This window comes from Ruditapes philippinarum, unplaced genomic scaffold, assembly GCF_026571515.1.
Source record: "Ruditapes philippinarum isolate M1 unplaced genomic scaffold, ASM2657151v2 ctg15624_1_1_1_1, whole genome shotgun sequence".
Taxonomy (NCBI): Eukaryota; Metazoa; Mollusca; class Bivalvia; order Venerida; family Veneridae; genus Ruditapes; species Ruditapes philippinarum.
Window position 1 is genome coordinate 1 of NW_026861704.1, and position 18,919 is coordinate 18,919.

Below are 18,919 nucleotides of genomic sequence, written 5' to 3' on the forward strand. Positions count from 1 at the left end.
TCTTTTTTTTTTATATTAAAAATTTTTTCTTTCACTGTGACATTCCTTAAAACTGTGCACTTTATGTCACTGAACATAACACTTTTTTTTTTGTCTTTTGAAAATACTTTTAAATGTAATGTGACACGTTATTTATGTGACCTGCCTCATATCACTGAACTGTTTTATGCCCTGTGAAAATTTTTTTAGTCATGTGCATTGTTCAATTCACATGACCTTTTATACCTGTGACACTGTTTAATATCACTTGAATTTTTATGTCACTGTGTCACTGTTAAATGTTACTGTGACACTGTTATATGTCACTGTGACACTGCTTTATATCACTGACACTATTTAATGTCACTGTGACACTGTTTTATGTTTCTGTGACACTGTTTAACATCACTGACACTATTTTATTTCACCGTGACACAGTTTTATGTAACTGTGACACTGTTTTTGTCACTGACACTATTTTATATCACTGTGACACTGCTTTTTGTCACTATGACACTGTTTTACATCATTGTGACACTGTTTTATGTAACTGTGACACTGTTTTATGTCACAGTGACACTGTTTTATGTCACAGTGACAATGTTTTATGTCACAGTGACAATGTTTTATGTCACAGTGACACTGTTTTATGTCACTATACGACACTGTTCAATGTCACTGTGACACTGTTTATTATCACTTGTCACACTGTTTTATATCACTGTGACACCTTTTTTATGTCACTGTGACACTGTTTTATGTCACTGTGACACTGTTTTATATCACTGTGACACTGTTTTACGTCACTATATATATAATAACATTATTCAGATAATAACAAAAGGACTCACTGTTGTCCCCCTTCCTCCATTCAACTTTACCAGTATAACCCTGAACGAGGCATTCAAGAAGCGCCGGTTTTCTTACAAGTACTGTCGTATTCTTCGTACTTGAGAATATCTTGATCTCCTTGCCGACACGATCTGAAACGAAAGACAAAAATAGTTTGAATCTTTTGTTGTTTGCTTTTTATTATTATACTGAGCCTATTTCGAAACAGGGTTTCAATCATTCACTTGCACATAGTTTGTGGCAGCACTTTACATTTGCATTCAATCCAGTTCCAGGGCATTTTTTTACAGGTTGGAGAAGCAGCCCTGCCCTTAATTTTGGGGAAAAATTACTTGGTATAGTTGCAAAAGGGGACGAAAAAACTTGATGTAAGTTCAGTTATTGGGGAAAAACTGCATGATTTTAAAGAATTTTTCTTTGGGGAAGCAGTTCCATATAACCTGTCAAGATCTTTATAACTAATACAATATAGCAATACGAGTTGCCACCCTAGAAATAACACGTACCCGGTACCACTTAGGTTATATAATTACAAACAACCTTTGACATATGGCCATATAACCTGTCACGATCTTTATAATATGTAGCAATACGAGTTGCGACCCTAGAAATAACATATACCCGGTACCACTCGGGTTATATAATTACAAGCAACCTTTGACATACGGCCATATAACCTGTCACGATCTTTATAACTTATTAGGGGTGTGGATCCGATCCGAACCAGGATTCAGCACTTACGATTCACAAATCGAACCACAAATCTTTTGTTATTAAGACACCCATAAAAACATAGGTTTATGTTTTTATTCTTTGGATGAGTATTTTTTTTTTAAACCAATTACTTCCTAGCTCAGCATCATGGTACATGGTCTATAACCCGCAAGTTGTATTTAGGTAAACTTCATATAATTTATACTCAAATCGTATTTTTCTCGATTTTATGAGTGTGAGAAACAGTGAATGTATTAAAAAAAAATAGATCGCGATCCACGATCTCTGGGCTTACGAATATTCAAACTCGATTTTTCACTTTAATTTGTGATTTTCCAATACTCGGATACAGGGTTCTCACTAGGACTTTAAAACATGGAGTCCATGGACTCCCAACCCTGAAAAAGTTGGAGTCCAAAAGCGCGTCGCAATTAATATGTTTACAGATTAGTCATTCAATGCTCACAATAGCATTGCTGATATTTTGAATCTTCAAGAGACTTCCAAAGTTTATAGTTATTCAAAAGAAACTCTGAACTACATAGTATAATTATTGTTTTGTTGTTAATATTTATCATGAAATTATTTCATTATAATGCATCAACAAATGGAAATCGTTTTTTTTTTTTTTCACTTTTGTACCAAATCAAATTTTATTCTGGTTAAATAAGTCCACTCTAAAAACAAAAAGTTTATTTTTGTAAAAAAAAATGTAAATGTATATAGGCGGCGTTTAGCGGAATGAATAGGAAAATCGTGTACAACTTCACACAGTGTGTAAGAGATTCATCCGATCGACAATTATTTTGGAAAATATCTTCAAAAGGGGGCAAATTGAAGATCGATATTTAAAGATTTAATGTTGATTAGATAATAAAGGAACAATTCATTCGCATGTTTGGCTTGGAAACTGAGAATTTTTGCGAAATTTTAGGGTTTCTGGTGAACGTGAAATTGCCGATGTTCGGGATCAATTTTCGGATAGAATAAAAGCGTATGTGAATTTTGGTTTGTTGTCCTGGCATTTCGGCACAATATCTTAAATTCATAATACTCTTACTGTATAGAAAGTTTTTGCAAAATGAAACTAAAGCAAAATTGTGTCTAGAAAATGCCGAAAATATTCGACAATCATTCAAAATTACACTCATTTGTCATTTGAGAAAACAGTCTTTAAACTTGCGGCGTAAATAGTCGACAATTTTATCCTTTTGTCGGTAAAATTTGCTAATTTCCAATCAACTGTTGATCAAAGATATAAAATTATCACCTCGTGTTATATCTGGTAATTACATGTGTATACATTTGTCTGATCACTATTGCGTGATAATGATCGGAATCATTATCGCTGATTGGCTAATCGCTTCACGGGTCGATGTGCATAGGACCGCCTACCTATAGACTGACACGCGCTGACGTATTGTGTATTTGTGGTTGTAAACAATCGGTAATGTTTATGCGTCCCCAGGCAAAATTAAGCATACGTGGAATCCTTGCTCTGAAATATTTGCGTCCAGCTGTAATAAACATGCGTACCCGGACGCCGAAATAAGCGTCCCCGAGAACCCTGGGATACTCGCCCCAGCCCTATAACTTATATAGCAATACCAGTTGCGACCTTAGACCCAATATGACTCAGGTTATCTATATACATACAACTGTTTATATAGGGCCATGTCACCTGTCATAGATCTTTATAACTTATAATATATAGCAATACAAATTGCGACCCTAGAAATGATACATACCCGGTACGACTGTTAATTCCGCTTCTTCGCTGTATTTGACATCAATATCATGACCTGGTAATTCGTGCAGTAGACCCTGAGTAGCGTAACATCTATAGACACCCGCATCTGTTTCTATGACACCCGTGATTTGTAATATACCTGAGTTTAATACTAAATACCTGAAATTCAGAAGTAATCATGTATTATTACTAAATATAAATGCTGAATTATGAAATTCAGAAGTAATTATGTAAATTCTGAATTATGAAATTCAGAAGTAATTCTGCACATATAAATGCTGAATTATGAAATGAAATTCAGAAGTAATTATGCATTTTATATATATGCTGAAATATGATATGAAATTCAGAAGTAATTATATAAATTCTGAATAATGAAAGTCAGAAGTATTTATGCATATATGAAGCTGAATTTATATGAAATTCAGAAGTACATATATTTAAGCGTATACAAATACTGAGGTATGAAATTTCTAAGTAATTATGCATAATATTATATAACTGCTGAATTATGAAATTCAGACATAATTATGCATATATAAATGATGAATTATGAAATACATATATAAATGCAGTAGACTGTTTTTAGGTCAAAGTAACCTTGACCTTGAGTATGGCCACATTAGCATTGCAGCCTACCAGAGAGAGGATCTAATACACTGCATGTTATTCATTCAGTAAATACTTTCAAATTTTCCCCTTTTACTGATGAATGGTTATGACCAGATGAAAAGATGGACAAGTCCATTTCTAATATTTAGACTATTAAGGGTTAAGGTCGGAATTTACAATCCGAGCCGAGCATAGATCTAAATCTTTGTTACAACAAGTGTTACCTAATCCGACACTTAAATCATTCTGAAGAGCTCTTTACGACCATTTGTTTTGACACAATATAAATCGTTATCTAAACCTCAAAGCTTCACCATTTTAAACCCCCCCCCCACCTCCGGCTTTTTATTCATAAATCATTCATTACTAAACCATAGGTTAATATTTCCTAGTACAATAAAATATATCACAGTCACAGAGAAATAAACCTAAAATATCAATGACTTAAAGATTTAATACAAGACATAACAAGAGTCATAAATAAAATAAGCGCTATAATAACAATTGGAATTAAAATAGGAAAGTGCAGTTATCATTCTGCCATATTTTACAAATACAATGTACATAATTTTCTTCTGTTGAAATTCTTCATTGAATGAAAAATGTTAGAAAATCATGCGAAACCCCCTTCCTACTCTCCCCCCCCCCCCCCCCGCCCCATGAACCCTGGTCCGAGAATACCTTATACATTTTGCACAAAAATACCTCATACCTATAAGTATATAATTTTAATTTTGCCCGAGAATACCCAATACATATAATTTACATATCTATCAATTTTGCCTATTAAAGTAGACCAATACACATACATAAAAGTATATAATTTATAATGAACGTACCTATCATTTTGAGGTAGAACAGTTTTATCGCGCTGCCATTCGTACATGGCCGGTGGAATGGCCTGAATTTGGCACTGGAACCTGGCTACACCGCCAATAGGCACGGTCTGTGGCTGAGGCTCTATAATGAACTTCTTCTCCATCCCTGAAACATAAAAATACATTTATTTTACAACTGTTATAGCAACAAGAATGAATTTTTTTTTCCTGTTGTCCCAAAAATGATATTGGACTGTTCCAAAAACTGATATTGGACTGTTCCAAAAACTGATATTGGACTCTTCCAAAAACTGATATTGGACTCTTCCAAAAACTGATATTGGACTCTTCCAAAAAAAAGGGTAATTGATTAAGTGCATTCACAAAGAGGAAATCATAATTACCTCTCTAAGCTCACACTCACAGTAAAATACCATATATATTATCATGGCAACCTTGGAAGTAGATCTAGCTTAATTTTAAAGAATTATTGAATAAAAATCTTGCTAGCAATATAATTATTATTCAAACAAAAGCACAGCAAAGGCTGTGCAATATACGCCCAAATGTTTTGTTTTTGTTTTTTTTTGTTTTTTTTTTGTTGTTGTTTTTTGGGTTTTTTGAGTAATTAAAATCTTTCAGTAGTGAAAAGACCCAATCAAGAAACATGTCTATACAATGATCCTTATAATATATTACTATTTGCCAAAAAGTTTCAATTTCCTTCCACCAGTTCAAAGGATAATAGACCAGAGACAAAAACTACTAAAAGACAGACGGACGACCAGGTACATAACAAAGTAATGGTGAAATTTTTTTAGATGGAGAATGAAAACATTTTCTAGACATATAATCGTATAAAATTAAACATCTTGCATGTGGTAAAATATTGGGTTTTTTTTTTCTTATTGAACAAGGATGTTACCATCTACATCTAACAAGGAAGCATTTTCACCTAGTAAAGTTAAACTAGGGTCAAATATATAAACTACATTATAAATTTTAACCACTTAAGTTATTTCTGTGATCAAAGTTTACTATATATTGTAACAGTCTTCACTTGTAACTGAACAGTACTGGGTGTTGAATCTTACCCAGATAAAAACATTCTTTATCCCATAAGTCAAATCTGTCCTAAACAGGCTTTATTAGAATGGCTACGGGTCAGAAAATACGGGCCACAAAGACTCGAAATTATACAGGGATCGAGGGGCACACAACTTTCATCATAGTTCAATGAGGATGGGTCATTTCATATTTTGGAGGGTTATAATTATATAGATTTTGATTAAGATTTTCTACTTTTTATGTTGATTTATCATTTTAACACCTTTTTTGCTCATATCTTTGCAAGGAGTCCATCTAACAGGCTTTCCTGGATAACTAACCAGTTATTTACCATATTCCGAGCAAGTTAACCACTACTAATATATCCCAAGATATCTTTAATCAGCAATGACAGACAAATGACCATATTACCACTTAATGTTCAGGATCAACAGTCACAGAAAAAAAATTTCGCCTCTCTCAAGGATCAGACCTGTGACCCCTAGATTACATATCCAATGCTGTGCCTATTAAGCTGAGCAAGGGTGAATACCGTAGGTGCTAGCCAGAATGTCATTAATAATTGTGTTAGAACTCACTACAAGTAAGGTGGCATGTCACGTCTTTTTGTCAAAACACAAGTATAAAAACACAATATTTGTGACTATTATCACAGTAGTTTCTTACCCAGTAATTTATTTATAATGTATTTAATGTAAAACCAACATTGACGATGAATGTCATTATAATACAAGAATAATATTTACAGCAGGGGGAAAAAAACAACAACATCATCCTACAAAATAAAGAGAGTAACCTATTTTCCATAAATTGATTATTTCTTTCAACAGCAAAGCAGGCAAAATGGAATACAGTGCGTTTCTGAGTTTCTGTCTTACGCAGGAATAGGAAAATCTTGCACTTGTTTTCCCTTTTAATTTTCTCATTTACACAACCATTCTCCCTACTTCATGATTTACTATTAACGACAGTTCACACAGAATTATCTAATTAAGCTATTGTATTTTAGGATGTTTTTCTCTTTCTCTTACTATCGGCCCTAGCTTCTCTCACTACACTGAAATTCAATACTGCTGAATTTGTGTAAATGGATTTGCCCTGCCCTGAATATGGAACAGTCCATTCAAAGTTTAAGGGTTTTCCATTTGAAAACAAAAATAAAATTGAGACAGCCAACCAACGGAGCCTGGTCAGACTTCTCAAACACTGAGGCAGCTAAATCAATTGTCCATGTTGGCCAGGTTGTACCGCAGCCACTATGGACAAGTGGACAATTTTCAAGATTTTACTGTATAGATATCATACGGACAAGTTATGAAATTCTTCAGATAAAAACGGACAAAGTAAATTGAAATCAGATTTTGCCCACCCTGCTCAAATTTGGTGTGGTGTATTAACAGTTTTACTGATTTCAGTTGCTAAACCAGGAAAATAAAATCTAAAAACTTAAACTGACTCATAAAATCTCAAATAAGAGGTCCATGGACCCCAAGTGTATTAAGATTCAAGCCGTGATGGGACAAGTAATAATTTTTAGAGATTACTGTTCCATTTAATGTAGGTCTAGACCAGTAACTTGGATGTCTGTAAAATTTCATATCTTTCGCTCAATCCATTTTTCCTGAATGATAATTCAAATAGCGGAAAATGACCAAAAATTCAACACTTTTCACTCAAATTGGCCTAAGAACAGCACAAAAATGTAATTTTAAATTTATTTCTGAAGTCCTATCTTTTATATATATTTTGTTTAAAGCACCCAAGTTGATCTATGTAGGGTATTCAAATATTAAATTTTTAGGCTTTTAAACCTTAGTTCAGTTCCTTTAAAGGAAAGCCCTGGCACTTTTATACTTTGAATACATTAAATTTTCCTCATAATGTCAAATTAAAACAAGTATTTATTAATAAATATGATAAATTTTCATAATATAACTGGTTATGAGAAATTTATTCCTAGATACATAACATACTGCTCAATATCTTAAATGGACTTGTCTATATTTTAATCTGCATCATTTTTAGGGAAATTTTCTACATGTTTTGTTTACCGGACTCAATTTTAAAAGCTATCAATTATGCAGGGCAGATCCTGATCACACAACACAGAAAGGCCTGCTGATCTTGGTCAGCACTGGTAGGCATGGATAATTAAGGGAAAAAAAAACAAACATAGATGATCACGGAGAGGAAAAAAAAAACAACACAGTTTACAGCATTTATACACCGCCTCTAGTATAATACAATAATTCAAACCCACTCACATATTCACTTTTTTTTTAACTTAAGTACTACACCACTTTTGTTTACTATAGATTTTTAAACCTTTAACCAAACATTTTCACATTAACCAAGGATTTTTATATTACAACACTAGATGTGTACACAATGTACACATAAAAACATTATTGGAATTTCTCGGTCAAGGCCCAATGTCACTATAACATCGTGTGTTTTTATATTGATAAACAATTCAACCCTATTGCGTGCCTCTAACACACGATTTATGTTAATAATCAACCCTAGTAGAAACAGTTATTTGGGATCGGTCATCCAGCAACTGATAACTCTATTTATAACTTATTTTTAACCAATCAAAACACAGAAATGACTTTAGCCCACCTGACCTGAAATGACCAGGTCACGCTCAATAGCTATACAAAATGGCAGCCATGTTTCTATTTTTAACCTTAATGTTTTATACGCTTAACTTGCATAGGGAGAAAAAGTTAACATAAATCTAGAAAAGCCAATAACTCTATAAACAAGCATCTCACATTATCAAGCCTTTAGGTTTTAAAAGACACACAAATCTTGAATGGATCTGGTTTAAACCAGGTCATATTGAGTGGATATAATTCACCTTATAACAAGGATGGTGTGTGTTGCTGGCCAGTAATTACTACCAACATCTTAACTCTATAGCTCTAACTCTAGTTTTCTTGACCTGGTGGGGGGAAAAAATATCGGGGCTCCAGTGGGGGAGGCAAAAAACAGGAGTGTGAAACATTTTTTTTTTTCTCTCTTCATTTTACGGCCTGGAGTTCGCATTGTAACAATAACTGTATTTATCTCTCTATCTATAAAGAAGATATCAAAAGCTTTATCATAACGTTGTTTTTTTTTCTGTCCTAGATCTGATTACAAAAGTAACGAATATGCACGCACAATGATTTCTCGGTTTTTATTTCATTTTCAATGTCACGTATTACAATGTATGTGTGGACCGAGTCACCTTATCCATATTTCGGTCAATGATTTAAACATGCAAAAAGTGATACTTTAAACACTTTTCACTTATCTGACTTACTGAAAGTGGTTAAACACTTGAATCGCTATTAAAAATCTAATTTCTTCACTTTAACCTTTACCGATTTTAAATATTTTCAAGTCATTCTTTAAAGCTGGACAAGACTTAATTCATATAAGTGCATACATGTGAACTCTCCCACTTTAGGCGGGAGACTCCCACTTTTTTCAGCCATATTTTCAAAGATTTTTCTTAAAGTAAGGGGTATTTTCATATGTTAAAGAAATCTTCCTATTTTTGATGTCAGAACTTACTGAAAACTCTCCCACTTGATCATTGAAAAAAGTTCACATGTATTTAAGTGTTAGAGAAAAAAAATTCCAAAATTGGTACTGGCCGAATAGCGAACTCGGTGCACGGACCACGGAACTATCAGACCTTGCTCTGCCCTAGTCACATTGGGTGCTGGCTACACAAGTAAAGCAAAAAGAAGAACAAAATCCATAACACTTTAGAGATAATTAATTCACACTGTATTTTTAGTTGGGTTTTTTTTTGTATGATCTAAATAAAAGACACATTGTATTGATACTCGCCCCCAATATCACTAGGTAACTATTTGATCTTTTACCCTTCATAGATAATCATTAAACTTTAAAGGTTGCCATTCCATTCATTTTGACCTTCATATCTCCAAGATTACCCTACATACCTATCTATTTCAAAGAATATCAATTTTTTTTTCATCCTTCATCCTTTTTTTTTTTTTAATAATTTTTTCTACTTTTTGTTCATTTTACACCATTTTTTTTTTTTTTTTTTTTTTTTTTTATCACTTGTCTACAGTACAGATTAGTTTCACAAAAAAAATGTCTGTAATATCATAGCATATTAAACCATGAACAGGCTCCATCAAACATTATGTTGTGACCAGTGTAACATTATCATTTTTGCCAGGTCAGGCAGCTGTCAAATAGGTGTTCGCTTATACTTATTTCAAAACATTTTTGTTTGTTGTTTCGTTGGATTTTGTAAGTTACATGTACAGCAACACTGACTTTTATAAGTCATGAGGTGACTAAATTGGATTTGTGTGTGTTTGCTTTTGCCACCGGAAGGAGACCATATGGGCGAGCATATTAATTGGAGAAGACAGATATCCAGTGCCCGTTCTTGCATTATATCTGGCACGACAAGCTAGCAGCTGAGAAGAACCGCCCGTGGTTCCCTTGGCCTGCCAGATAACTTCCTCACATGAAAAAAATCCAAAGTCTCTAAAATTCCATTTGATATAGGTCTAGAACGATATCTTGTGTGCAAAATTTCAGATCATACACTCACTCAGTTTGTTCATTATAATGAATCTAATTCTTAAAACTGACCCTAAATTACATTACTCAAAATCAGAATGAGGATAGCATTTCTGCATGTAAAACATGATGTGACAAACTGTGTGTAGAACATGATGTGATAAACTGTATGTGTGATGTGATAAACTGTGTTTAGGACATGATGTGATAAACTGTGTGTAGAACATGATGTGACAAACTGCATGTAGAACATGATGTGACAAACTGTGTGTAGAACATGATGTGACAAACTGCATGCAGAACATGATGTGACAAATTGCATGTAGAACATGATGTGAAAAACTGCATGTAGAACATAATGTGACAAATTGCATGTAGAACATGATGTGACAAACTGCATGTAGAACATGATGTGATAAACTGTGTGTAGAACATGATGTGACAAACTGTGTGTAGAACATGATGTGACAAACTGCATGTAGAACATGATGTGACAAACTGTGTGTAGAACATGATGTGACAAACTGCATGTAGAACATGATGTGACAAACTGTGTGTAGAACATGATGTGATAAACTGTGTGTAGGACATGATGTGACAAACTGTGTGTAGAACATGATGTGACAAACTGTGTGTAGATGATGTGATAAACTGTGTGTAGGACATGATGTGACAAACTGTGTGTAGAACATGATGTGACAAACTGTGTGTAGAACATGATGTGATAAACTGTGTGTAGGACATGATGTGACAAACTGTGTGTAGAACATGATGTGACAAACTGTGTGTAGATGATGTGATAAACTGTGTGTAGGACATGATGTGACAAACTGCATGTAGAACATGATGTGATAAACCGTGTGTAGGACATGATGTGACAAACTGCATGTAGAACATGATGTGACAAACTGTGTATAGATGATGTGATAAACTGTGTGTAGGACATGATGTGACAAACTGCACGTAGGACATGATGTGATAAACTGTGTGTAGGACATGATGTGACAAACTGTGTGTAGGACATGATGTGACAAACTGTGTGTAGATGATGTGATAAACTGTGTGTAGGACATGATGTGACAAACTGCATGTAGAACATGATGTGATAAACTGTGTGTAGGACATGATGTGACAAACTGCATGTAGAACATGATGTGACAAACTGTGTATAGATGATGTGATAAACTGTGTGTAGGACATGATGTGACAAACTGTGTATAGATGATGTGATAAACTGTGTGTAGGACATGATGTGACAAACTGCATGTAGAACATGTTGTGACAAACTGTGTGTAGAACATAATGTGACAAACTGCATGTAGAACATGATGTGATAAACTGTATGTAGGACATGATGTGATAAACTGTGTGTAGGACATGATGTGACAAGCTGAGTGTAGGACATGATGTGATAAACTGTGTGTAAAACATGATCTGACAAACTGTGTGTAGGACATGGTGTGATAAACTGTGTGTAAAACATGATGTGACAAACTGTGTGAAGAATATAATGTGACAAACTTCATGTAGAACATGATGTGACAAACTGTGTGTAGAACATGATGTGACAAACTGTGTGTAGAATATAATGTGACAAACTTCATGTAGAACATGATGTGACAAACTGCGTATAGATGATGTGATAAACTGTGTGTAGAACATAATGTGACAAACTGCATAAAGAACATTATGTGACAAACTGTATGTAGAACATGATGTGACAAACTGCATGTAGAACATGATGTGACAAACTGTATGTAGAACATAATGTGACAAACTGTGTGTAGAACATAATGTGACAAACTGCATGTAGAACATGATGTGACAAACTGCATGTCAAAAATATGTGACAAACTGCATGTAGAACATGATGTGACAAACTGCATGTAGAACATGATGTGACAAACTGTATGTTGAACATAATGTGACAAACTGCATATAGAACATGATGTGACAAACTGTGTGTAGAACATGATCTGACAAACTGTGTGTAGGACATGATGTGATCAACTGCATGTGGAACATATTGTGACAAACTGTGTGTAGAACATGATGTTACAAACTGTGTGTAGAACATGATGTGATAAACTGTATGTAGAACATGTTCTGACAAACTGTGTGTGTGATAAACTACATGTAGAATATGTTGTGACAAAGTGTGTGTAGAACATGATTTGACAAACTGCATGTAGAACATGAGACAAACTGCATGTAGAACATGATGTGACAAACTGCATGTAGAACATGATGTGACAAACTGCATGTAGAACATGATGTGACAAACTGCATGTAGAACATGATGTGACAAACTGTATGTAGAACATGTGACAAACTGCATGTAGAACATAATGTCACAAACTGCATGTAGAACATGATGTGACAAACTGCATGTAGAACATAATGTGACAAACTGCATGTGACACTCTGCATTCATATATAGTAGAATATCACATTTTCCTGATGACGATGATGGTTGTTGGGCAGTGATTTTTCTCACTAAATAGGGAAGAGGCCTTAGCCTCTTGATTAAGGGAAAAATTGTTGGTAAAATTGCTGATTTGGAAAGTAAAAAAGCTGGTTTAAGTTGATATTTTTGGGAAAACTGCATGATTTTAAAGAAAATTTCAATTGGGAAGAGGCATTTTTTCGGAATCTGTTATATAAGTAGGAAAATCACTGTTGGGTGAATGCTTGGTTTAGTTAGTCAAAGAAATACCATTATGAACAATAGGAGCGACATTGCACTCTTAAATCCTGGGCAATTCATGGAAATGCATTCCATAGATTAATATTAGAGTACTAAGCGTTGAGCAAGATCAACACATCAAACAACTGGGAAATAGTGTTACAAAACTTTATGAATCCTATTGACTGTTGTTAACCATGTTAAATACCGTGTTAAATACCAGGTAGATCTATAAGTTTACTGAGGTGCTCATTCATTTTTCATAAATCTAAGAGTACACACTTAATTACATGGTATTCCAGATTAAAAACCTGTTCAAGGTTAAATAAAATTAAAATTGAAAAGATTGTTGACAGTATAAAGTTAATCTCTTGTAGTAGAGGCCGGGATGGGGGAGTGGGGGGGGGGGGGGTGGAGTGTTTTATAATGAACTAAATCCCCACAATCCTGAATATCTAACATTGATGTGTTTTTATATTTCCAAATATTTTTGAAATTTTTTCCAAATATGCGCTGTGTGAACAGTGCAGACCAATCTGATCTTGGTAATTACACTAGTAACTGTTGCATGAGTAGGATATTTTTTTTTAGTTTTGTTCAATATATAAAATGGTCTGTTTGGTTCAGGTTTAAGTCACGATTGAAACTTCAAACATTTATCGGGGTATTTACTATTAGGGTTAAAGCTGCACGCCTCCAGATGATCCAAAATAGTTCAGGAAAATCAATATTGAGAAAAATGCACTAAATTTTTAAGAAAACCAAAAACATTAAAGATCTAAGATATATTTAACATGCTATGTTCGGTTTAACACTGACTTTGCAGTATTTTATCACCATATTTCTACTGCGTTGTAACTAACGCAGTAAAGGCTATTTATGAATATTTCGACAACGTTTTGGTAATTTACATGGTAGTGCCATTGATAATGTGTAAACTGCTTCCTTTTGGTAACTCTCCAGGAACGATGGTTATGAAACTACCCACCTATATGACTGAAATACTGTTGGGAAAATGCGTAAAATGAAACAAACAAACAAACAAACAAAGCTTCCTTTTGGTTACTTAACAATATTACACATTCAAAATTAATACATTTTAAAAATTTTCACGAAAATTAGCATGAATCTGGAGGCGTGCTGCTTTAAAGTTTCAAAGGCAGAACGGCAATAACAACAAAATAGAGAAACAGAAGGACTAATATATAATTATGTTCAAAGTCTTCAAAATCAATGGCTCTCCCCTAATGGAACCTCACGAGATCTAGGTGAGTGACCTGTCGGACAGTAAACATAATAATACTATGGTCAACAGTGTAAACCAGCGGTCAGTTAGCACTATTAAAGGTGGACAATAACTTTTTATTTCAAGTGAATGTATGATATATATTATATTTTATAGTGTAAATAAATCTCATATGTTCATGAAAAAGAAACAATTCTTACTTAGTTGTTTCCGTTAGTTTTATTCATGCCAGAAATGTCATCTGGCATTGAGGGTGTCAGATGAGTTGTGTGCTATACAAAGGTGTCATTTTAGTGCATTTTATAAATGAACCGCATTAAAATGACATCATTTCCGCTTAACTAAGAATGAAACTGCGTTCATGCCTAGGATGACGTTATAACACTGTCATGAATGAAGTTTTAAATTAATACCTTATGGTAAGAAAAAACTTAATGAAATGACATTAGTTAATATGAAAAATAGTTTCATTGGGGTAAACAATTGAAAATATGATAGAATATTGTAGAATATACAAGAAAATTTATCTGAAGTGTTTGCAGTTCAGATTGAAATATATCCCCCTCGGAAACCTGCCTCTAGGACAGATATTCTAACCCCAATCGCAAACATTAATGTATTCAAAGACTAATCATGAGTACGCTTTAAATCTATGAAGACTCTCTACATAAAAACACCTCTGTACAGCAATTACCTTTATATGAAAACACCTCTGTGCAGCAATTACCCCTACATAAAAACACCTCTGTACAGCAATTACCTCTACATAAAAACACCTCTGTACAGCAATTACCTCTATATGAAAACACCTCTGTACAGCAATTACCTCTGTATAAAAACACCTCTGTACAGCAATTACCTCTGTATAAAAACAACCCTGTACAGCAATTACCTCTACATAAAAACACCTCTGTACAGCAATTACCTCTATATAAAAACACCTCTGTACAGCAATTACCTCTGTATAAAAACACCTCTGTACAGCAATTACCTCTACATAAAAACACCTCTGTACAGCAATTACCTCTATATAAAAACACCTCTGTACAGCAATTACCTCTATATAAAAACACCCCTGTACAGCAATTACCTCTGTATAAAAACACCTCTGTACAGCAATTACCTCTAAAAAAAAACTCTCTCATTCCAAAACCTGTACACATATTATTACATTTAACACTTTGTCAGAACCAAAACACCTACTTTTTAGCAAACAAACCCTCAAATTATTTGTGTCTTTAAAAATGTCAGGCTGAATATACTCTGCACAGAATACTACTAAAATACCCGTAAAATTACCTAATAAAACACTCCTCCTACTTACATAAACCCCACAGCATCCTTTTGATAAAAACAACCTAACATACTCTGACATCAGCTCGTAGACATTCCACTGATAAAAACCTGTACAATTCATTAACATAATATCATTCAGAAATCATTTTATTTTATTTAGTAGAACTTTCAAAATCTAAACACTTATTTTAAATGGTTATTACCACACTTGCTACACTAAATTATTTACCAGGCATTTTTGGATTAGAAAAACATGACTCTGTGTAATCTATAACCTCTCATTTCAGCAAAATATGTTTAAACCCCTTGCGCGGGTTGTAATAGGAGATTTATACGGTTATAGCAGTTAATAATAGCCCAGAAATAGCCGTTAATGGATTACATATGTAATAAGTACGACATGAGAAATTGGTCCAATACCTTTATATTCATTATAAAGCTCCATAAATGGGTCTTATGCAATAACTTGGTACAGATCAAACAAGACTAGAGTCAAATCAAAGATTTAATGTAATATATAAAGGTAAAAGTTCACCGAGTGGCCGGAATAGATTAAAGCCGATAATAATGGCCGTGTAGAATAATGGTTGAAAATATTAATAAATATCAGGTTTATCTGACTGGATCATAATACATACAACAATTTAGGGCTTTGTCAATAAACTTCTTATTTTGAAGATTTAAGGCATAGTTGTTATTAAACAAAATAAACAAGCATGAAGTTTTGGAATGATTTTAACAGAAGAATCCGGGTAATGAATAATTTAAAAGCAGCCTTACTGCCTATTTTAAGGCCTCCAGATTTTAAAATTGTTGTGAAATATTTATGAAAAATTTTAAAACGTTTCTAAATTTGTAACTTAAAAAATTTATATAGTAAAGTGTATGTACAAATAAAGTACTTTAACCTGTCCTTTATTAATAATTAACAAAACTAAACCAATAAAATTATGTATCATGTAACATGACTGCCAAAATGTATGCAGATTTTACACCTATAATTTATATATATTCCATTAAGTATAATTAAGCGAAATTTAATGATTCTGAATTTCTCCAAAGTGCCACTATGATCAATCGTGAATTATTTATATTTTTCTTTAAACAATTTATTTGTATATTATTAATGCTCAGAACGTGGATGAAAGACTCTCCAGGCATGGTGTTTTCAAATAGTATACAATTTCAGAAGTTTTAATTGATACAATGAAAAATGTTAAAAAAATATGATTTTTTTTTTTTTAAAAATGATGAAGAATAAGAATAATACTTTTATATGCATATATAATTAACTTAATTCAAGACTCAAAAATGGTGATTCAAGACTTATGAACTGCCAAGCATGCAAGACGCGTAATTTTCTAAAAAGTTGATTCTGAATTTATAAAAAAAAACTTTAAAATTACAGAAAAAGGTGCTTCAATAAAAGTATCCAATCAGCAAATGACTCTTGTCTGACAAAAGAAATTCATAATCCCTTCAGCCTTCACCTTTCATATACACACTCAAACTTTGGACATGATAGGACCGGCCCATAAAATGTTTTTTCCGAGAATTTTTCAACTTTTTCATGTAGGTCAGTTAACCAGTAAATTGGGTGTAAAATTTCTGAAATTTCAAGTATAATAAATTTAATTGAACGTGCAAAATGCCCCTGAAATATTGATAAGCATTTAAATACTTTGAGCTCAAAATCAGGCAAATCCATCGATGTTAAGAGTTATGGGCCTTGGAGAGTGAGTCTGTCATCGCACCTTCAACATAGTGTGTACAGTTTCAATTCATTCCAGTCAGTAGTTTGAAGATACAAATGCGCCAACTTATGAGCCAAAGAGTGACGCCAATTCTTTGGTGAGTACGATAGCTCTTCGTATTCTTCGAATAGTCGAGCTAAAAAACGATGACACACATTTGCTGTAGATGTCAGTATACGGTTGGAACATCTATTTTCTTTTGTTCTTTTTCTACATAACAATGCAATCGCACTGATCAAATATTCATTCAATCAATATAATTTTTTGCTTCGATAATAAACCTTAAGTTACACTGACATAAATATACGGAAATCAACAAAACAAGACCAAATACAATATACTACAGTGACACACATAACTCCATGTCAATATAATGTTTCAGGTGTACCATTACACATGTAGTCATGTTTGGTTATTTCGATACAATGTTCCTATTTTTGCTTCGCTGATCATGAATTAACCTCGTGAACCCAGAACAATACAGGTTTGACAACAGATTAGCACCAATTAGTCAAGGGATCATTTGTACAATGCCTTGTTAGCATTACAGTGTTACGATAGTTGTCAATGAGAAATAAATTCCGACCTACCAGGGGCAGGCAAAACTTAATTGTCTGTAATGCCCAGGTTGAATGTTCCACAGCCAAAATTTTCCAGAATTTACTTTAAAAAGAAATGCTTCAGATAAAGCGGAAAAGGAAATCAAAAAGTCAAATTCTGACGGCCCTATCTCCATGTGGTACATTCGGTACAGGTCTTATCTGATAATAATACGGCAGTGATTTTAATTTACAACCCAACAATTACTCAGCAAACCAAAGAAAATTGGAAAAATTAAGCAAGCATTTCTTTTTTTCATTCAAGAATGATGTATGCACAATTTGCTAAATTAGCTAATATTAAGCTAGGTAATTTGACTTTGAGACAGTCCCATCAGGTAAGCAATAAACTTTAGCGTCGACCTACCTGAAGCTTGCACGAGAACATCCCGTGCAATGACCCGTCCAACATTTTCACTTCCTTTCTTTATAGTTCCGAAGCATTTGTACCGCCCTTCATCAGTCCAATTCTTTCTTGGGCGGTGTATAATTCTCCTTATAAACAATGAACCATTTTCTAATTTCTGGACCCGGCGGTCATACACAACTGGGGCTCCATCTTTTGTCCAGTTCAGGGTCAGTTCGCCAAGGTCAGTATTATATTCTACAGTACAATTGAGCACTAGTTCCCCATTTTTCTGAGCAATGACTTTAGCAGGCTGACTCTGGCGCAATGCCAAACCAATTTCTAGGTCCCCTGCCTTGTCCCCTGAAATGAAGAGATAAACAGTTGTTGCATTCGTTTTATAAAGAACTTACAATGAGAGGCATTCAGCTCTGTGGAGCTAAGTTCTCTTTACATCAATAGACTAGTAGTCTGTTTCAAAGTCTTACGAAAGCAATTTTTTAAAGTATGAAAATTAACATAGGGCAATAACTCAAAAATTAAGAAGTGCAGAGTACTGCTCCTTGTGCACTGCACTTCGGGTTATTGAAAAAAGCATGTATACCAAGTTTGAAGAGTTATGCTCCGGACAAGCTTAAG

At 33.7% G+C, this 18,919-nt stretch overlaps 1 protein-coding gene across 1 annotated transcript; it reads right to left on the reverse strand.

Moving 5' to 3' along the window:
* Positions 1–830: 830 nt before the first annotated feature.
* On the reverse strand, positions 831–18,643 carry LOC132716553 (protogenin A-like; the record flags this gene model as incomplete). Its single annotated transcript, XM_060699850.1, is given in 4 exon segments — positions 831–962; positions 3,294–3,454; positions 4,747–4,891; positions 18,302–18,643. Coding segments are annotated over 4 exon segments (780 nt in total), but the record flags the coding sequence as incomplete, so codon positions are not given.
* Positions 18,644–18,919: the final 276 nt, after the last annotated feature.